This window comes from Crinia signifera, chromosome 8 (assembly GCF_055691185.1).
Source record: "Crinia signifera chromosome 8, ASM5569118v1, whole genome shotgun sequence".
Classification (NCBI taxonomy): Eukaryota; Metazoa; Chordata; class Amphibia; order Anura; family Myobatrachidae; genus Crinia; species Crinia signifera.
This window is the reverse complement of record NC_139224.1, coordinates 36643440-36665824: the sequence shown is the minus strand read 5'-3', so window position 1 is coordinate 36665824 and position 22385 is coordinate 36643440. Positions and strand designations below refer to the sequence as shown.

At 44.7% G+C, this 22385-nt stretch overlaps 1 protein-coding gene across 2 annotated transcripts in view; it reads left to right on the top strand.

Moving 5' to 3' along the window:
• The first annotated feature begins 2177 nt into the window (after positions 1 to 2177).
• VGLL4 (vestigial like family member 4) overlaps positions 2178 to 22385 on the top strand; it is a 103129-nt gene continuing 82921 nt past the window's right edge. Inside the window, exon 1 of one of the 2 annotated variants that reach the window (XM_083156157.1) lies at positions 2178 to 2310. Coding sequence is in view for 1 of the 2 variants with exons in the window: in XM_083156155.1 (XP_083012281.1) it covers positions 3716 to 3723 (8 nt within the window). In the remaining variant the exon portion in view is untranslated. Of the gene's footprint in view, positions 2311 to 3595; positions 3724 to 22385 lie in introns of those variants that run through there. The other variant, XM_083156155.1, reaches the window with a different exon arrangement.

Genomic DNA, 22385 nt, shown 5'->3' with positions numbered 1-22385 from the left:
GGCCCATACTGTATATGCCTGGCCTTGCGCATGCGTGCTATGATCCATATGCTTGCGCAAGGCCATCCAGCAATAAAATCCAGCCTGTTTACTGATCACAAGCCATTCGCAAGTTTGCAACTCCCTGCTGCCCGGGTGACCCCTGATGCAGTAGAGTGATGCTACAAAGTGGCAGCTCATTTTACAGCAATGGAGGTCACAGCAGCAGGGAGCCCCGCTACCCTTCAGGGTACAGATCCCTGGGTGTTGGTAAGTATTAGTAGTGGTGGGGGGGTCATTGTGATGGGGAGGAGGTGCCAGCAGTGGGTACTGTGACAGCAATGGAGTCAGATTGGCATCACAGGGTCTCTCACAAGCTCTGTTCTTATATAATAATTGGGCCAATATAATCACAGCACATCTGCATCTGAGGATGCGGATGGTGATAAATTGGCCCTGTAGTGTAACAGAATTTTCCCCACTAAATTTATAGGATTAATTTTTAGCGAAATATTTACATAGAAGCTCTGTCTTTCCAGTACGGGATCCGGTTAGCACATCATTGGTCAGAATACCGTTGCCTGACACTGGCCAAAAGACTGGGGCCGGAATCTTGACATCGCTAACAATGCTGGAGCTGAAAATCCCAACTGTCGTCAGGAGGAGGGTTAGGTTCAGGCACTAGAGGGTGGGTCAGTGATATGCTGTGGGGTGGGAGGGTCATGGTTAGGCCAAAAAGAAGGGAGCGTTAGGGTTAGGCATTAAGGGGGTATGGATAGGCTGTGGAGGAGGGTTAGGGTTACGCACTAAGGGGAAAGGGCTATGGGGGGAGGGGGGGGGGGGTAAGGCTGCAGGTAGCCAGGATCCTGATACCATCCGATTAGTACACTTTCCCGCGGTACAAGTAACTCAGGCCTGAACTGCGTTGTTGCTGGGTCGACCTGGGTCTCTGTGCCGTATGAAATTGGCATTTGGAAAAACCTGGGTCCAGCAAAACGGCTTTCTGCAGGGTTTTACCTGGGTTGCTGGGCAGTGTAATCTGGTAACCCCAGGTCGTCAGCGACCTGCTTACTTATTGCTGGCCCGCTGAGGGGAGCTTCACCTCAAAAATGCTGTGTCGCTGTTGGGGCGGACCCGTGCCCAAATCGCAGGTGCGACCCGGTATTTGCGATGTGAAAAGGGTAATAGTACCCAGAATAGCATTGCATTATATTGGACAAATGTATCAAGAAGTACAGGAGGGTCCCTGCAATATACATAGTGTGGTGTCGAAGCTTCGGCATATGCCTGGTCCCACATACCAGGCATGGCGATGGCCATTCTTGGTGAGGGTTCTGGGCTAACCCTCTCCTGTCGAAATTTGCAATATGAATCCCCCAGCGGCCTAATGCCATCTTCAGATTTTGTTTCTGTGCAGGGTAAATACTGGCTGATTTATTTTTACACTGCAATATAGATCTCACTTTGAAGTAAAACCCCACCCAAATCTAATTCTCTCTACACAAGTAACATCTGCCCCACCTGCAGTGCACATAGTTTTGTCAGAAAGAGTGAACTAGAATAGGGTCCCTGCTGCGGTCCCGCGTCATACAGATTATGGTAATTACTTGCCGTTATATACATAAATAAACCGCAGGAAAAAAAAGTTTTATCATGCACAGTGGTCAGTAATGTATGAATGAGGGAGAGCCGGCCCCTTGCACGAAGGAGGGATGCTGACAATGATGACAACACAGTGTTGTGACATTGCGGATGTGTATGGATCTGTACGTGCACAGTATTAGCAGTCAGGCCGCCGCTGTGTCATCCTCTATATCAGGCACCGTATTATAATCTGCTTCGTTGCTGCCGTGCTCTGTGTCTGCTACCTGCCGCAGCCTAGTGCGTGACGTCACTCTGTATTATGCTAATGTAGGCTGACCTCACCGGGCTCTCCACCAATGAACGCTGAGCGAGCTGCCCACCTGCCAGGAAGAGAATTCCATCATTCCGCACATTCCTGCTGCTCAGCTGCTGCCGCTGCGGAGTGGAGCTTCCCGGGGCCCCCCTGCCGCCCCGCACCCAGCGACCCACCGGGGCGCACCGCAACTCAGCCAGGACCCCCTGCCCGCCGCTGTCGGGGTCCCTTGCTGCCATTCATCTCTTACACCCAGCAGGAACCTGCCCCCCTGCCAGTATCGCTGCCTGGGGTCATACGTGTAATCATCTCTGGATTGCCAGCCTTGTGGATCCCCAGATCCTCCCTGGATCACCAGCCAGAATTGGGTCCCCCCGGGACATCACTCTATTACAGGCTCAGGCAGGTTGGATTCACATAAAGTTGCTGCTCTGGTGAGTAATGATTGCTGGGCAGAGGGTAGCGTGTGTGCTGCCTATGTGTGTCATTTCTGTATACAACCCGCCCTTATTGTGTAGTGTGTGTATGTGTGTGGGCAGTACTAGTTATGTGTTGTGTATACAGTGTGCAGTATTAGTTATGGTTTATTGTGTGTACATTCTGCAGTATGAGTCATTGTATATTTGTGCAGGATTACATATTGTGTGTATGTGTGTGGTATTAGTTATGTAGTGTGTACAGTATTATTATGCATTGTGTGTACATACAGTATTCTGTGTGCAGTATTAGTTATGTTTTGTGTGCAGTATTAGTGGTTGTGTGTGTACATACAGTATGCTGTGTACAGTATTAGTCAGTGTTATGTGTACTGTGTATGCATACACTGCAGTTTGTCATTATGTGTGTAGTATTAGTTAAGTAGTGTGTACTGTATTAGTTATTATGCATTGTGTGAATTAATCATTGTGTGTATTGTCTGTACAAACACACATACACTGTGCAGTTTGTCATTGTGTGTGTGTGTGTGTGCAGTATTAGTTATGTAGTGTGTATATTATTGGTTATTCTGCATTGTGTGTACATGTGCAGTGTGACCTAGTCATTGTGTGTTGTACAGTCCATGCCTGCCACTGTTCTGTCTGTGTTTGTGTACAGCTGGTGACACACAGTCTGCATCTAATCCTTTGTTGTGTTGTAGCCATCTGTACAGCATGCCCATGTCATTGGACACAATAATATTATTATTGCATGTTATACATACTGTCCCAGCCTTCCCTCTTGGCTTTTTATATAATACAAAGCCAGGGCTGGGAATTTCCACTAGTGTAGTTCCAAGGCTAGAAAATCCTGAACTTTCTCTCCTATAATCGCCTGCACCCTGCTTAGTGCTACTGATTGTAGTCCTGAAGCTTCTCCTGGTGTGTTCCATAATCCAGTGATTTGCACCTACTGTAGGTATGTCAGTGCAATGTTACTAATAGTGACTGCACTGCTGGACTGAATTCCATATGGGTCAGTTTAGTTTTTGTCCTTCATCCTGCAATATGTCTCTTATATTTCATATTCCACTACTCGCAGGCATGTGCCGTGCCTGGTGACTCAGCCAGGAACCTCCCTAGATCCATGGTAAGTACCTGCAGCCAGGTGAAGCATGTGTTGGGTGTCCTAGCTGTCTAGACTAGAGGTCAGCTGGCCAGGAGAGGGTTACACAGCAGCCTGGAGTCTGAAGGTAAAGGCTGCCTGAGGTTTTCACATGTCACTGGGGGAGGAGGAGGCGGCAGTAGCAATCCCTCTCCTGTCTCTCCCATGTGGGGGAGGGCTGCTGCTGCTGCTGTTGGGAGCTTTGGCTGTGATTGAAGGAAGTTAGAGAGGAGTTGTTTGTATTTGTGTCTGTGCTGCATGTCCTGGTAAGTCCTAGGTGCATATTGTCTGTCCATGTGAGTATGTATGTACGTATGGAGAGAAGGGTCTGCAGGGCGAATCGCCAGTAGGAGGTCTGTGAACAAAGCTTGGTGTAATAGAGCTTTTTCCCATGGTCCTGGTGAGATCTGGCAGTACCCCCACCCCCTTACCCCCTTATGAAAATGACTCCTTAACCCAGTGTTTCCTAAACTCAGTTCAAATGGCAAACTAAGTCCACGTTTTAAGGAAATCCATGCTGAAGTACAGGTGACTTCATTATTTCGATATAACTATCTGCTCAGGTATGGATATCCTTAAATCCTGAAGCGTTAGAGGCTGCCTTTTAAAGTTTGGGAAATCCTGCTGTAAAACTCTTGCAACATGTTCTGTACAAGCCGCAACATTAAGCTCACACATGACCTATTGGTGTCATACAATGTTATCACACAAGATCTGACACTTCCATTATACATGCCTGGGCATTTGCATTTGTTTTCTCTATTCATATGGCTTGTGATTTGCATGGCAGGGGCCTGAGTTTCAGGCCAGGCATTTATGGGAAAAGTAAGGGCTGTGAACTATGCAAAGTAGGTAGCTTAACAAACGGTAACCGTGACGAAACCGTGAAAAGACACTTCATTATTTTTGTTCTTTTTATTGCTCCTCCAGTTATGTAAATGTCAATACATTTTATATATGTGGTACGTGTAAATGAACTGTCATGTTTGTATTATTTGCTCTTCTATTAACAGATGGGTGATAATCTTTAGGGGGTAATCCTATTCAGAGTGATGTGCTGCTGCACCTGTAAATGTATTCCAGTATGCAATATTTCCTTGTGCCACTGGGGTATGCTTTCCCTGTACCCTTCCAGTGGCACACTGCACTGACTTAAGTGTGTCAATGCTTACATGAATAAAAGTACAAATGTACTTTTGCTGTAAAGGTGCGTACACACTGGGCAACATATTAAACGATATGCACAATAACAATCACTCATAACATTTTCGTGTGCTGCGTGTTCCACAGCTGACGCCCATAAAAACTGTTATTTGTACGGATTCGGTATGACATCCCGACGGTCAAAATACCGACATTTAAAATACAGACGGTCAAAATACCGACATTTAAAATACTGACATATAGAATGTGGACAGGTGAAAAAGTCAACATGAGTTTCGGACGACCCCAATGTCAACACAGTCGACATGGACACAGTTGGAAGTCAACCGCAGCCCCTCGCATCACTCGCAATGCTTCGGGCACGGTGCCTTGCTGCACTCGGCAGACTATTTTATTCTCCCACCATGCCCTAGTGGATGGTAGGGCATGAAATACCGTTTGTCGGCACATGTCGGGTCAAAAAACAGTGAAAAAACCCATGTCGACCTGTCAACCGAAACTCATGTTGACTTTTTCACCTGTCTACATTCTATATGTCGGGATTTTGACCATGTCGGGATTTTGACTGCCTGTCAATAGCTCTCGGTATTTTGACCATCGTGATTTTGACTGCATCCCATTTGCGCATATGCAGACCCCTCCCCACCATCGAAAACTGGGCCGAATTCGGACCCGTTGGAACGGAGCTGATTCGGCCAATATATTGTTAAATATACACGCAGAGTTGTTAGTGACATCCTGTGTCATCTGTAAATGCAGGTCAAACTGAAGATACCGCATACTATGTGTCTAAGGATATGACCGCATACTATGTGTCTAAGGATATGACCGCATACTATGTGTCTAAGGATATGACCGCATACTATGTGTCTAAGGATATGACCGCATACTATGTGTCTAAGGATATGACCGCATACTATGTGTCTAAGGATATGACCGCATACTATGTGTCTAAGGATATGACCGCATACTATGTGTCTAAGGATATGACCGCATACTATGTGTCTAAGGATATGACCGCATACTATGTGTCTAAGGATATGACCGCATACTATGTGTCTAAGGATATGACCGCATACTATGTGTCTAAGGATATGACCGCATACTACGTGTCTAAGGATATGACCGCATACTACGGTTTGTGACCATGGAAATATCTTTTTTTTAAATCACTCGGAGGTCCTTATTCTGGTTGATTCGCAAGGCTGCGAATGCTAATACGCACACCCCCCCCTCGCACGCCTTGTTCATATGTATGGGCTGCGACTGGATGTTTAACATCCATTCGCAGGCTGTGGGGGGAACATCCACATCATTCGATGGTCACCGACCATCAAATGATGTGGAAGGCACACGCACATCTAATGTTACTCTGAGGTAACCTTAGATGTGCGTGGGCATTCAGAAGGAAGTGGGTGGGCAGCTGACATCCGGTGATGTCGGCTGCCCTCCCCCAGCACCTATGAAATGCTGGGTGTTCCCATGGGCGTGACTATCTGCCCACGCCCCCCGGCCGCAGCATTGGATATGTGAACCCAGCAAACAGTCTGTTAGCTGTAGTTGCGCGCACCTGGCTTATAAACATACGCAGAAATGCGGCTGCGCATACACAAAACATCCATCTCCTTGTGAACATACGGTCCTTGTGAACGGACCAGCATAACCCCCAGAGTCTATGCACAGTATAGTTTGTCTGGGAGATAAAGGGAAATCCTGAGCGATAGTGTATCATTTGCAGAGCTGTCTGGGGTGTACCCAGCTTACGTTTAAAAAAGTTTCTGTTCATTCACGCCTGTGTACATTCTAAGGCGATATTTCAATTAGTGGCCACCAATAACCTATATCCCCCATAATTACATCAGACCAACATTACACATTTCCGGTTACTGCCTTCACCACTAGTTAAGGTCGCTTGTTACAAACTCCCATATTTACATGAAGTTCTGTCCCATATCCTACAGTATTTCACTGCTTTAATTCTAGAACTGATCACTCGTGTAATGCTTAAGCTGGGTACACACTGGTATGATGTCAGGCCTATTTGCCAACGACATATCACTTACATCGCTCAGTGTGTATGCTCAACATGCGTGTCCACACGGTCGCATGTGTCGCCATCATGGTTGACGTGCCGCACATCAAACCTAACAATGTTGCTAGCGATTTGGTGCCTATCGTTCAGCCTTTATGGCACACCGGACAACAAGCTACGTGTTGGACTGATTGACATCACTTTCATGCCACTCCCTATACGTGTTAGTAACAGCAAGGATGTGTCATCGTGTTGGTCTCCCAGCAGCATTAACAAGCTCCAGTGACTGCACAGTTCAACGCACTGTGCATACGGCCCGGTCTCCCGCATTTGGCATCATAGGTGTATTTCCTAATTGGGCACTGATGGTTGATTCGCAAAGCTGCGAATGCCAATACGCACGGCGTGTTTGTATGTATGGGCTGCGAATGAATGTCCCGAGCTTTTCGGAAAAGGGATACTCAACCTGTATTAAAAACTTTGGTTATGCCTGTGGGGCTAAAAAGTCCACTCTACATGCAACTGCTATCTCTGTGTATTAGGGCAGTTACATGACAGTCAAAAATGTGTCCAAACCTCATAAAAATTCAGTTTTTCTCGGGGGGTTTGGCTGTGGTCCACATATGCACCAAGCCCGGAACGCGATATAGTTCGAGGCTTGGATGCGGTGGGCAATGGCACCTTCGGATCGGGCTTCTATCACGGAGTCCTGCTGTGAGGGGTCCGTCCCCATCAGCATGGGCATCATTAGACTCATGCTCAGATAGGACTCTGGGTCCAAAAGTCCCATTATCGCAAAGGACGGAACTGCAAAAGCCGTTCATTGCCAGTAACACCTTAATGCATAAGCTGTTACTGGACACTGACATGCATGCAAAGACTGGCAGCAAGCATCGAAAGGTGATAATTGTGCTCACTCATTCTATCTTCTGCCACATAGAGGTACATAGATTGGAAAAAGATATCCCAGCGATGAGCAGTAATGTGCACAACCGGACACTCGAGTTATGTCTGACACATTGCAATGAACTTCTTCCACTTAGTGTAAGACGCACAGTGAAAAGGTGGCTGTAGTTTGCAGTGTGTAAATGTCCAGTATAAATGTAAGAGATTTTTTGCGTCCTGTTAGAATGATAGCTCTTGGAGAGTTTCCGCGGGCAGTGCGAGCCAGGATGATTTTTTTCCCAGTAATAACTTGCAATTACCATTGGTTTTAGTTGATGATAGATATTGTCATGAGTGACCAGATACAGATCTTCCATATAATTGCTTTTTGTTGACATTAAATGGATTCCATGGTGATGTCACAGGGTTATTTTGGTTTATCTGTCTAATAAGATGTTTTCTAGTCCTTCTATTACTGAGTAAAATAAGGAGCCTTATGTCTGACACTCAGGAGCCCATTTATCAGGGAGTGATAACACATGGTGCTTCAGCCAATCAAATCTCAATTTTTCAAACCCATGACAGTTAGGAGCTGATTGGCTGGAGCACCCTTTATCATACAAGATGAGTATTACCTTTCACGACTAGTTTTATCACTCTTTGGTAAATGAACCCCACATTTAAAAATATATATATATTGCTTCATAATGCTAAATAAGCATTTAAAGGCTTTTTCTTCATAGCTATTTTTTTTGCTGTCTGTGGAAGGTATACAGTTGGAAATGACCGTAGCAATCTCATTTTAATATGTACGCCTAATGAAAAAAGATCTGTTTGGAATTCCTCATTTGCCATACTTGATAATGAATGAGTTCAGCTATGTCTCCTAAAACACGCAATTAATATATATTTTTTTCCCCACTAAATGGGGACTTTTTGTAGCACAGAGCACTTTTCTGACAATTTTTTTAGTTTTTGAAATGAAAAGTTGATATTTGAAAGAAATGTGTAAAAAGGCTTGTCTGACTTTTTGAACCTTTCATGCTATTTTGTCTCTTTTACAGTAGTTGTGTTGGTGTGTGTGATATTCCAGGGGTGCCTGTGTCAGATTCTTTGTTGTAGTACATTTTTATTATTGCATTACAAATCCATAAAGTTTTTTTATTTTTCTGTGACCTCACCACAGTCAGGGGTCTATGTACTAAGGCCTTAATTCACTACAGATCCCAGCACAGTTTTCTGATGAAATCGCACACTTGCAGGATGGGTCCTGTGATCGCATTGTAAAAATAATTGACAGGCAGAAGCGTTCATGGGGAGGGCCAGGGGCGGCCAGTGTTCCAGAAACTGGGGCGTGTTACCCCCATTTTCCGGGAGCTGCCAGTCCATGGATTACATCATGAGGCATGGTTCCTTGGCCTTGTAAGCCGCCCTGTAACAGGCAGCCTGAGTAAGGTTAAGCTGGGTGCACACTGATAGATATATCTGCAGATATATCTCTACACAGATTGGACAGCGTGTGCTCCATTCACAGTGCTCCATTCACACTGCCCAATCAGTCGGAACTGACCTCACAAGTGGGCGTGTGCATTTACATGCACCCGCCCACTGAACTGTTAATCACCCGCGGCTCCCAGAATGGCTGTATGGGTGGTGAGCAGATCAACTGTACACACAGCACGATGCGCCGATATATCTCTAAATATATTTGGCATTGGCTGTGTTGCAGAGCCATCGGGATATATTTGTGAACGACATTGGCGCAGCATGTAAACAACAGGAAGTCTTCTCCCCCGTACTTTCCGCGCCATGCTGTTAAAGAATATTCGTTGTGTGTGCATTCCTTTTGAAATAAATAATCGTTGTGTGTGCATTCCTGACAGATATAGTTATAGAAGATAGATAGATAGATATGTGATGTTCATTGTTCTGCATAAACACTTAACATTTATTAAGAAACACTGACAAAAAATACTGTGAACACTTTGTTTATTTGAGGTAAAACGGTGGTCGGACCTGAACAGAGTGTCACATACAGGTGCTTGCCATGACATAAGTGCCACGTGAAGGTGTAGCAGGAACGCCCACCCACCCAAAAAACATCAAACACATTGGAACATGGTGGTGTATGTAGTGGAAAGCGGTCCCACGGCAGCAACGCATCACATGGGAACATCCCGGCCTGCTCACATGTGATGCATTGCTGCCGTGAGACTGCTTGCCATGACATAAGTGCCACGTGAAGGTGTAGCAGGAACGCCCACCCACCCAAAAAACATCAAACACATTAGAACATGGTGGTGTATGTAGTGGAAAGCGGTCCCACGGCAGCAACGCATCACATGGGAACACCATTTTAAGGTGCATGCTGCTGGCCTCCAAATAACCAAGGAGAAAAAATGTTAAATAAAGTACACAAACTATTTTTTGACTTTATAATGCAAACCGTTATAAATTTTTTCGTATAAAGAGTGTACTACTGCTACGCCTTTTTGGATTTTTGAAATTTTTTGGGCTACGGTATGGACTTTTCCGCTTAGTTCTTGTAGACATTTATGGACTTGTGTCATGTTTTCTTGCATTGTGCTTTCGTCGCTGGACGTGTCAGGTGATGGTGTGTTCTTCTCCCCCTCTGCACTGACATCTGAAATCTCGATGATATCTATAATAAGTACAGATAAATTATGATAATGTTGTGTACATTTTTATCGTGCGAATAGCCAGATCGGGAGAGTGTGTACGGTGGTACAATCTTTTTCTTGCGATTGTTTGGACGGGAGTACATCGGATGTCGCAAGTAAAATTGTACATATGTGTACGCGCAGATCGGTCGTATGTTTTGGACGGCCGAACGTGTATTCGGTCGATCGAACGGTCGCAAGAAAAATGAAATTGTACATATGTGTACCCAGCTTTAGTGCATAGACCCAGTACTGATAACTGTACAAATGCTGAAGCATTATTAACCTACTGTACTTTGAGCAAATTTGGATCCAGAAATGAAGGGCAGAGAGGCCTCTGATATTTTAGTACCCATCAATTCTCTAACCTCATCACCATTCATACACCCTCCCGCCCTCTATGGTTGTCTCTCCTCCACCCTGATCACTGCTTCCCATGCTAGAGTTCAGGACTTTGCTCGTGCTGCACCCCTTCAGTGGAACACACTCATTAGACTCTCCCCTGACCTTGTAAAGCTTCAAACAGGCACTGAAAACTCTCATATTCATCAAAGCGTACCCTTCCACTGCATAAAGTAGTCCTGAAGCTGCTTCTCCGACCCCCTGCCTGCTTACATCCTGCTATCAAGCCACCGCCCACTTGCTTGCACCTCATGTAATCTGTCTGTCTCCCCTTCCTACTAGATTGGAAGCTCCTGAGAGCAGGGCCCTCTTCTCTTTACATTTCACTCACAGCTCTCCCATACTCAGTGACCATCTTTGTCCGCATATACTCATCTCCATCATTGGCCTCAAGCCTCTAGTAGTATGTTGATCAAGTCCTCACTACTTCTATTTAAGCTGTAATGTGTATGTGGCGCTCTTTACCTGTACTCTATTTTTGTTATTTATTCAGTGTAATTCTAAGTTTTGTCTACCTGTGCTGTTCCTTTGTACGGCGCTGCGAAACACTTGTGGCGCCTTATAAATAAAATAATAATAATTACTTTTGTGAAGGTTTGTAGGCCTGTATGTTGTAATAAGGGAGCACTCTGGGAAACATTTGTGGCTTTTAATGTCACCCAAAGAGTAAAACAATGCCTACCCTTGATCTAGATCAGTGTCCAGACATTAGGAGTATCGCTACTTTAGCGCTTCATTAAATCAACTGACTAAGGATATCCTTAGTACCAGGACTGTGTGTTGACCATGAGGGGATAGGGATACATACGGATGTTGGCATACAGAATGGCGGCATGCCGATGGAGGGAATCCTGCCAGAGGTAAGATAAGAATACTTACTCTCCCGCTGCCCCCCCCCCCCAACCCTAACATTTCCCTGCATGATCACTCTTCTTATGTGGATTGAAGGCTTTGCCTGCTGTTGGGCACAAGTTTCCTTTGCGGCCTACTCCCTTCCACTCTCCTCTGTCACCATAGACGTGGCCTGTGGCTGCACAGCTGTGGTTCTCTGACTCTACCCTCTGCTGTTGGCTACTCTGGGAGTTCATTCCCTTCAGACCTAAGAATAAGCACTATAGTATGTGCTGCGGAACAGCCTTGGCTCGTTACATGCATGTTCTATATCTGCATAAAGAGTGTAGATTGGTTGTTCAAAAGTGTCCTTTCCTATTGGACCAAATCCCCGCTCACATAGGATGCCATTCAGTCAGGTATTGCCCAGGGCTCCTTCCAGTGCACCTTGCCATGGCTGGCAGTGAGCGTTACATCTAATCATCTCTGTTGTTTCAGTAGCTGTCCCTTTTGGATAGGGTGCTGATTGCTTGCGGCTTTTATCCCCTTACTGTATAATATGGAATCTTCCTTTCAGTCAGTGCTGTTCCGTGTGTCTGCCTTGTATCTGTGTGTGTGTGTGTGTGTGTCCTATGTCGGTGAAACATTCTGCTATTAGAAATGGTCTGTAAATTGTACATGACTTCTGAGCTCCGCATTGTTCAGTCCTGTGGCGTGAATAACATGCCTTACATTTTCCACATTCTCTTTGGAAACAATTTCTGGAAGTTCAGTGACAGAACTTTCTTCCAGTAACAGATGAGACGCCTGCCTCTGCGTCAGATGTGCCTGTGGAATGTACCATGTGGGAAGTGAGGCAATAATTAGCCGGGCGTCGCAGTGCTTTCCTCTGTTTATTATGGAAAACAAGAGGCGGAGACTTCTCCAAACCCTTTTTTTTTTTTTTTAACAGAGCTCTTCATACAAGATCCTTATTATTTGTATGTTGTGTGGTGAAGCAGGATCCTTTGTTATTGTTGTTGCTGCTGCAGTCCTTTATAGGCACTTCCATGGTGATAATGGGAAAAATAAATCAAAGTCAAATTTTGGACTCGCCCGCATTGTCCTCATGTCTCTTGTAAACTTCGGAACTAAAGCTGTATGGTAATTAGACCTAGGCACCAGGCTGACACCCTTCCTATATTCCTCTTCCCTTAAATAAGCTTTCAAGATAATGGTAACCCTACTCGGGTATGGGTTATTGGTTTCGGACCAATTTAGGTCGACAGGCATTGGTTCAATTACTGAAGATGGACAGGCCTAAGGTCGACAGCTGAAATATGTCAACAGGGTTGAAAGGTCAACAATGGCAAGGTTGACAGTCAAAAGGTCGACATGAGTTTTAGTCCCAAATGTCTATGTTGACACCGTGTGCTGCGTCCCCCTCGTGTGGCTTGCTGTGCTCATCATGCTTCAGGCACAATGGCCCTTATTCTGATTTGGCTCCAAATGCGGACTGACGGCCGACGGTTGGTGTTTGCGCATGTGCGGCGGCGTATCTGTCCATGTGCGAACGCCTCAAACGTACGAGCACGCCGTGAGTTCAATGCAGAAAATGATTGTACGGAACCATCCGAGCAGGGGGTGGAGAGGGGCGTGAAGGGCTGACTGGGCTCATTAACATATGCATACACCCCGCGTTTCATGGGGGTTCCCATGAAAACGCTGGGCGTACGTATGGTAATGCGGCCTTGATGCACGTATGGGGGGCGGGCAGCTGACCTAGCCGGATGTCAGCTGGCCACCCATATCCCGTGTGGTCTAGAGCACTCGGTCCAGCATTCGATGGTCGACGACCATCGGAGGATGGGGGAGGTTCCTGCAGATGGGGGAGTTGTTCACATGAAACATCTACTCGCGGTCTTTTCGGTCGGCCTCTTACAGAATTCAGTTGGTGTGAGCGATCCGTACAGTAGGCGGGGCTAAGAACACTCGGTTCCTGTCCGAAATACGCATCCGTCCGATTAAACTAGAATAAGGGCCAATATTCTATTCTAGTGGATGGTCGGGCATAAAATACTACCTGTCGGCACATGTAAAAAAAAAAAAAAAAAAAACTTATGTTGACCTTTTCACTGTCGACCTAATGCTCATGTCGGACTTCCAACCCTGTCAGTCTAAGCCATGTCGACCTATTTCAGGTCAACTTCCATTGGTCGACCCAATGCATTTCGACCTTAATGACCATATCCTACTCACTGTGGTACATTTTATTGTTCAAATATTTTATTGAAGATTGGAAACCAAAACATTAACAAGTACATCGTACATTGGTTACAGATTTAGCAAGGGACCAAATGAGTAATAGGGGGTAATATAACAGAGCCGATGTCGAACATGGTCCTTGGGGAAGATGTACTGGAGTAAACAAAGAGAGGGGTGGGGAAGCATGGGGGAAAGGGTAGAAGAAGATCGGGTGCGGTTGGGGTGTTGAAGAGGAGTGCGGACGCATGGCGGAGCATGGAGTAGAAAGGTGTTTGGAGATGGTGGGGGGAAAGCGGGGGGGGGGGGGAAGAGTGGGGGGGGGAGAGAGAGAGTGTGTAGAGGGGACGTTGGGGGGAGTGAAAGAAAAGAGCGAGGTTTGAAGGTGGGGAGGGGTGGGAGTAGGGTGGGATTATGGGAGGTAAGAAACCCTAAGGAGGTGTAATAGTCAGGGTGGGTTGGTACGGGTGTAGGTGAGCTTAAGCAAGTCCCGGAATGGGGATGTTTCTTGAGGAGTACCAGGGCTCCCATGTTTTGTGGAACTTCTCCACTGTGTTATTTTGGAGGCTGGTTATGTACTCCATTTTGGCGACAAACCAGATTCAGTTTAGTAGTTCTTGGTGAGTTGGGGGAGTAGGGTTTTTCCAAGCCTTAGCGATCTGTAGCTTGGCAGCGCAGGTAATGTGGAGAATCAGTTTGTTCACTGTGGTACATTTTATTACAGACTTTAGCCAGCTATTTGGTTTTGTCTGTTGCCATACTCGACAGTCAGCAAACTGGTTGCACAGAGATGTTACCAACACGGAGATGAAACTAGCCCATGAGAAGTGCGAGATCAGGTGCTTCTGCCGGGAGCTGACACGCTGTGGCAACGGCACATCGAACCCTTTGTTCTGTCCCGAGACTAGCCTAGCAGGATTGTTGCACCTAAATGAACACAAAGGGCCTAATTCAGCATGGATCACTAATCCGAGAATTGGCAATCCATTCCATTACCGAGACTGCGGGTGTGCAGTGTTCCCTTGTACGGCTGCAGTGAGCAAATCATTCCATAGAAGTCCCAATATGATTGACAGGAAGAGAGTTGGAAACATGGCGTTTTATGGGTTTGTTGGTTGGGTTAATGATGATGACCACTTCCAGTCTGGTTCTTTTGCATATTAGTGGAAGCCCTAGACTAGCGCAGTTCACTTTTTGGGAATGGACAAGTGACTTTATCGCTATTTGCGATGCACGCACAATTTTGCAACGAGCATTTATTATTATTATTTCTCTCTGGATGGCGACTACATTTTCTATAACTAGCCATCCATGCTGAATTAGTGAAGCTGCTAACGTCAATTCATGTTTACTGTGTGTTACACCATCCTTTTTTTTTTTTTTTTATTTCTTTTTTTATTTTCTCTTTTTAATGTAGCTTCATGTCTGCATGAAGTTTAGCGATTTGTTTACTTCATAAATATTCACGTGTTAAAGCCCATACACACTGGGCAATTTTGAGCTGAAAGCCGCTTAAACTTTGTGTTTTGAGCGGCTTCTTCCCAAAGCCTCCCAGTGTGTATGGCACGACGATGAGCGGTGATGCGTGCTCCCGCATCATCACCAGGAAAGCAGCTCATCTGCTTATATTACCAGCATAGCACTGCGCTATGCAAAGCCACCCGCCCCCCCCCCCCCCCCCCCTGCTGACCGTGCCGTGCAGGAGGAAAGCCGCTCAGGGTGTATGCACTGAGCGGCTTTCCCCCCAGCGATGACAGCGATCATCACTGTCCATACACACTGGGCATCGTCACTTTTAATGTGATATAATTTCGGTTCACAATTAAACTGTAAGAAATATCTTGGTGTATTCCTTAGCACTGAACAAACATCATCCTAAAGAACAGCCTTCACAATACTGAATACATTCGTTGCCTGCAGCATTTTACAAGGAAGTACAGAAGGGATGGGCGCAGTTCTATAACTGGTTTCATCCCTTACAGTATCTGTGCTAATAAGGCTTCAATGCAGGTTACTCGATCAGTGTTACATTTTTCCAAACAGAACAATGGGTAATACGCTTTCACAAATACCACAAAGCATATGAGAGAGTTTGTTGATAAATTTATTTTTCTGGTATAGTCAAAGTTTAATCCATAAATATTTGTATTACACATAGGCCTTTATTCAGATCTGATTACAGTACAAATTTGTTTGGAAAATGGGCAAAATCATGTGCACTGCAGGTGGGGCAGATGTAACACGTATAGAGAGAGTTAGATTTGTGTGAGTTATTTTGTTTCTGTGCAGGGTAAATCCTGGCTGCATTATTTTTACACTGCAATTTAGATTTCAGTTTCAACACACCCCACCCAAATGTAACTTTCTCTGCACATGTTACATCTGCCCCACCTGCAGTGCACATGGTTTAGCCCATTTTCCAAACAAATTTGTACTGCGATCAGATCTGAATAAAGGCCATATACCAGATAATCCAAAGACGTATTGCACATTACTGCATCTAAGCCTGTTTGAGAAGGGAATTATTCCTGTATCTCTCTCTAAAAATCTAACTCTGCTTAATTATGGATCTGTCTACAATATGTCCTTTGTTTGTATTTGACCTGCATACCATAAAATAAACTGTCCATTTTGAAATGTCTATCTGTATTGGAAACATGTATACAAATGTGAAATGTTACAGTTTTATATCAAAGGTGTCCATCTCCCAGGCAGGTGGAGACTTGCTGGGCTATTTGGAGTCTCTCTTGCCTTTCTTGGCTGCCAGATGCAACAGATACAGTATGTTTTTGTGTGACTGCAGCTACTTGGTGTACTGGCTTTTGTCATACCCATAATCATTCTAGTAGCCTCCAAAATGGCTGTTATTGAATCGTAATGAGTAGGGCAGAATTTTTTAACTGCAAGTGGGACAAAGGGTAACCTGTGCAGAGAGAGTTAAATCCGTACACATGGGGCAATGGGATGGTGCTGAGACGCACAGATCGCTCGGCTAACATTCGGTTCACCCGGGATGTGTGCTGAGCGATCGGTGCTCAGCAGGGTTTTGCCTATACTTGTAGGCAAAACCCCAGGGTCTTAGTAGATAAGACAGTCGCTTAGAAACAGAGCTGAAATTGCCATGTGTGTATACCCCTTAGATTTGGGTGAGTTGTTTTGTCTCTGTGAAGGGTAATTACTGGCTGCTTTATTTTTACACAGCAATTTAGATTTCAGTTTCAACCCCCAAATCTAACTCTCTCTGCATATGTCACATTTTCCCCACCTGCAGTGCACATGTTTTTTTCCATTACAGGAAAATTTGCTTTGCAATGAACTCTGAATCAGCCCTTTGAAAAAGGCAAGTGACAGGGATCCTAGGTGAAGAGCTGCTCGGGTGTCCTGCTGTTACACTCGTCTCCTTTGTAAAGCGCAACGGAATATGCTGCGCTATATAAAAAACTGTTAATAAATAATAATAATAAATACACTGTCTCCACTAGCTCCCAAATGTTATGGTTTTTGGGTGTGAACTTAGTCGTGACTGCTGTTTAGGACGGCCATGGCGAGTCCTACTCTGACTCTGACTCTGTTGTTTACGCATGAGGATGGCTAATACCTGCGGAACTAGATGTTCACCTATAATAGCCACATTTGTTGGGGCGAATTAGGTCCGCCCCAACTCCAGTGCCACCAGGTCTTAAGAGTGACAAGGTATTAGCGATCCTACATACGCAGCAAGAGGAGAACTAACTGAAGGACCTGACTGGAAATACAAAATAAGAATAATGTGTTTTTCCCTGTGGGAGCCTGATAGTGTGCCTTGTCAATTTAAAAATCTTGTTTGATGTGCACCAGTGTATAACAGACATGGAAGGATCCTGGTGTTTGCACTAGTGTTCATGAGTATGCACCCCATATTGTATTTTAGCTAGCAGAATGTTATGAGTTTATTGCAACAATGCTCCATTTTTGTATATCAGTTAAAAAAAAAGTATATATTGTATAAGCGTAACTAGGATAGGCTCAACATTACCTAGTATGTTGGACTGTGTTGTATTGAAATATACTTTGTTTGCTGTACATATATTTCATTGGCTGGGTAAAACTACTCCCTCAGTAGAAAATATGCACCTACAGTATGATGATCTTGTTTTGGTCTAGGGCTCAAGCCCTTTATGAATCTTACAGTATCTTCATTTCTCCCTCTCCGTCTGCCTTCTTGACTACATTGTTCATATCTAATGTCACTTTTTGTATCCCTTATTCAAATATCCGTTATTCAAATTATTCCGAAAACCAGTCTCCCAAAACGTACAGGTTTCTTTTTTGCTAAAAAACCTACTGGGGACATGGTCTGTAACTGGCACTACTGGGGACATGATCCGGTCCATAAATATTGAGACATCGACACAATTCTTATATTTTGGGCTCTATACACCACCACAATGAATTTGAAATGAACCAAACAAGATGTGCTTTAAATTCAGCTTTAATGTTGACAATATTTACAACCAAATCAGGTGAACGGTCTAGGAATTACAACGGTTTCTATATGTGCCTCCACTTTTTAAGGGACCAAAGGTAATGGGACAATCGACTCAAAAGCTATTTCATGGGCAGGTGTGGGCTATTCCCTTATTTCATCAACAATTAAGCAGGTAAAAGGTCTGGAGTTGATTCCAGGTGTGACACTTGCATTTGGAATTTGTTGCTGTCGATTCTCAATATGAGATCCAAAGGGCTGTCACTATCAGTGAAGCAAGCCATCATTAGGCTGACCATCGGAGAGATAGCAAAATCATTAGGTGTGGCCAAATCAACTGTTTGGAGCATTCTTAAAAAGATAGAACGCACCGGAGAGCTCAGCAACACCTGGAAGACCACAGTAAGCAACTGTAGTGGATGAGAATTGCTTCCCTGGTTAAGAAAAGCCCCTTTACAACAGTTGGCCAGATCAAGAACACTCTCCAGTAGATAGGTGTATATGTGTCAAAGTCAACAATCAAGAGAAGACTTCAAAAGACTGAATATAGAGGATTCACCACAACTGCAAAACCATTGGTGAGCCTCAAATACAGGAAGACCAGATAAGAGTTTGCCAAACAACATCTAAAAAAGCCTTTACAGTTCTGGAACAACATCATCCTATGGACAGATGAGACAAAGATCAACTTGTACCAGAGTGATGGGAAGAGAAGAGTATGGAGAAAGAAAGGAACTGCTCATGATCCAAAAAATACCACCTCATCAGTGAAGCATGGTGGTGGTAGTGTCACGGTGTGGGCATGTATGGCTGCCAATGGAACTGGTTCCATTGTATTTATTGATAATGTGACTGCTGACAAAAGCAGCAGGATGAATTCTGAAGTGTTTCGGGAAATATTATCTGCTCATATTCAGTCAAATTCTTCAGAACTCATTGGACTGAGCTTCAAAGTGCAGATGACCTGAAGCATACTGCTAAAAAAAGACAAATAAGTGGAATGTTATGCAATGGCCAAGTCCATCACCTTACCGGAGTCCGATTGAGCATGCATTTACTTGATGAAGACAAAACTGAAGGGAAAATGCCCCAAGTTCAAGCAGGAACTGAAGACATTTGCAGTATAGGCCTGGCAGAGCATCACCATGGATTAAACCCAGCGTCTGGTGATTAATATGCGTTCCAGCCTTCAGGCTGTAATTGAGTATTAATAAGGGAAAGTTTGATTTAGGATTGTTTCGTTTGTCCCATTACTTTTGGTCCTTCAAAAAGTGGGAGACGCATAGAAACCGTTGTAATTCCTGCACTGTTCACCTGATCTGGATGTCAATACCCTCAAATTAAAGCTGAAGGTCTGCAGTTAAATCACATCTTGTTTGGTTCATTTCAAATCCATTGTGGTGGTGTATAGAGTCCAAAATATGAGATTTGTGTCAATGTCCCAATATTTATCTGCTTGCACAGTTTCTTGTATGTTCAATAAAATGATTGGTTAGCATTCACATTCAGAGATAGTACACAAACTTTGATTAATGATAAAACCTTGTTTCATTGACAAATAAATTATATTTGTGTGTATTTCGTGTGTTTGATGTGTTTATACAACATAAATGCATTATGTGTTCACACATGGGTCCAGTCCGCAACATACCTCAATCAAATACAAACTATTCCAAAATATGGAATAATCCATTATCCAAAATGCTTCTGGTCCCGAGCATTTTGGATAAGTGACACTCAACCTGTACTACTAATATTTGCGTAATAATGTATAAATGCTTCTAGTACAATAAATTGATGTTGGCCAACTTCAGAAACACTGACGAAAATGTATGTAGGATTGGGAGTCTTTGTATATCTACAGTGACTATTGTAAAACAAGATACCAAATGCGAAAAGGCTCGAGGATCTATAGTAGTCCTTGGCCTTTTGGCCGCCATGAAAACTTTCGTTCATATGCCAGTGCTCCTACCCACAGTATTTACTTCCCATTTCACCCCCTACTGTTGCCTCTTTCCCAGGTAAATGTAAAGCTTGCACGATCCTTCTTGTCGTTTGTCACCATTATCCCCTTAAGTGACTTTGGGGTAAATATATGAACTTTGGAGACATGGTAAGTATCCTCATAAAGAACGTTTATGTGGAAGGTGATAACTCTCCAGTGGATCAACTCCTAACTGTCCATTTACATATAGGAGCTGATTGGCTGGTGCATTATCACATTGCACATGACGTCTTTGTGGGGATAGATACCACTTCTCCACGCTTCATACATTTCCCCCTCAGACATTGCCAGCCCATGTGATAGGTACCGGATCATTGAGAGCTGGTGTACCTTCCCCAGTGCCGGGATCCAGATGATAGGTCAACATGCACAAGGTCGACATTGACAAAAAGTCAACACAAGTAAAATGTTGACCTGGAAAAGATCAACATGAGATTTTTTAATGAGTTTTTATATTTTAACATCCATGATTGGGAATGTTAAATTGTGGATGTAATGTTAAACGAGGCCTGTGGCCTGAAGCCATGAATTATGCGAGGTGGTCTCCAACCTTTTTGGGGCTACTCGAGACTAAATAAACTGCCTGAAGAGCTACTAAATAAGAAAAAAAAAAAAGAAATCTGCCTTATAAACAAAAAAAATGCACTTTACACATTATGCCGCACACCGCAATGCACCAGACACAATATGTCACAACCTGCAATGTCCAATATGTCGCATACATACCTCCCAACACTGGAGATAGAGGAGAAGGGACATCCGTGCGTGCTGAGAAATTAGGGGGCATGACCTACTATCATGGTACTCCTGTGACGCCACGTCCCCCATTTTTCCGCTATGGGGGCTTGGCCAGTGCTCTGAGAGCTGCTGGCCATGCCTTGAGCTTCTCTGGATAGAAGCTGTGCGCATGTGCACACCGTCTATTGCTGATCCACCGCCGGCTCCGGGTGGGATGCAGGACAGCCCCCAAAAAATCAGGAATGTTGGGAGGTATTGCACACACTGACTCATAAGGCTTCTAATTAATTTGAAAGTACCTGCTTAGTGCCAGGGGTCAATACTTATTGCCGGGGGTTAATGCTTGTTGCCGGTGGTTAATGATCTCCGCCCACCTTCCCTCGCTGCACTCCTCTGAGGAGACCGATGCTAGACTTCATATTTCACCTCTAGCATCTGACAGGGAACACAGTGCTGCAGCGTTACCCGGAAGTGCTGAGAGCACTTAGCACTGTGATCCCTCAGACGCTAGAGGTGAAATATTACCTCTAGCATCTGTCTCAGGGGAAGGTGGCGGCGGGTGCTGGAGGGAAAGACGGGCGGGCGGCCCCATAGTGATCGAGCCAATCGAATCGCTATTGCGAGCTACTGGTATCTTGCGAGCGACAGGTTGGCGTCTACTGCGCTGCACTAATTAAGGATCTACATGCTCAGGTGTCGACATGAACACCAAAAAAAAAGTGAAACATTCATGTCAACCTTTTCGCGTCAACCTGGTGACTGTCGACCTAGAAACTGTCTAACCCAGGCACGGCCAAACTGTGGCCCTTCAGCAATTGTGAAACTACACATCCCAGCATGCCTTGCCATAGTATTAGCACTATCTAATTGAAAAACTGGCAAGGCATGATGGGACTTGTAGTTTTACATCAGCTGGTGGGCCATAGTTTGGCTATGCCTGGTCTAACCTATACCCCCCCCCCCCGTTACTCACCCCTGGCTGCTGGCTAGCTACAGTGAGTTACCTCACCCTTTCCTGTGCACTTGTCACTCCCTATACCGCACAGTGTGTGTTTATGCTTTGTATTCACTGTTGTGCATTGTACCTTTTTCTCTTTGTTACCAATTGTAAGGCGCTGTGTACACCTTCTGCGCCCCAAAAAATAAACAAGCATTTTATTAGATTAGGTTATTCTACATTCTCTGCTGCGTCGCCTTTTTCTTTTCGTCGTCTTACTGAAAAATTCCACTATTGATTCTGTAGAATAGTTGATTAAGAAAAAAAAGTTTTCCCTTTTGCACCACAAAAATGTGTTTATCTGCATTGTTATGGGTACGGGTGATTAGGTTGACTCCTATTTGATCGATATGCAGTGGGTCGACCACTGATGGTCAATATGGCTTAGGTTGACAAACGGCTATGCTCGACACAAGCATTAGGTCGACATGAGGTTTTTGTCCCAAATGTCGTCATGGACACCGTCAAAGTGTACCGCTGCGCTCGC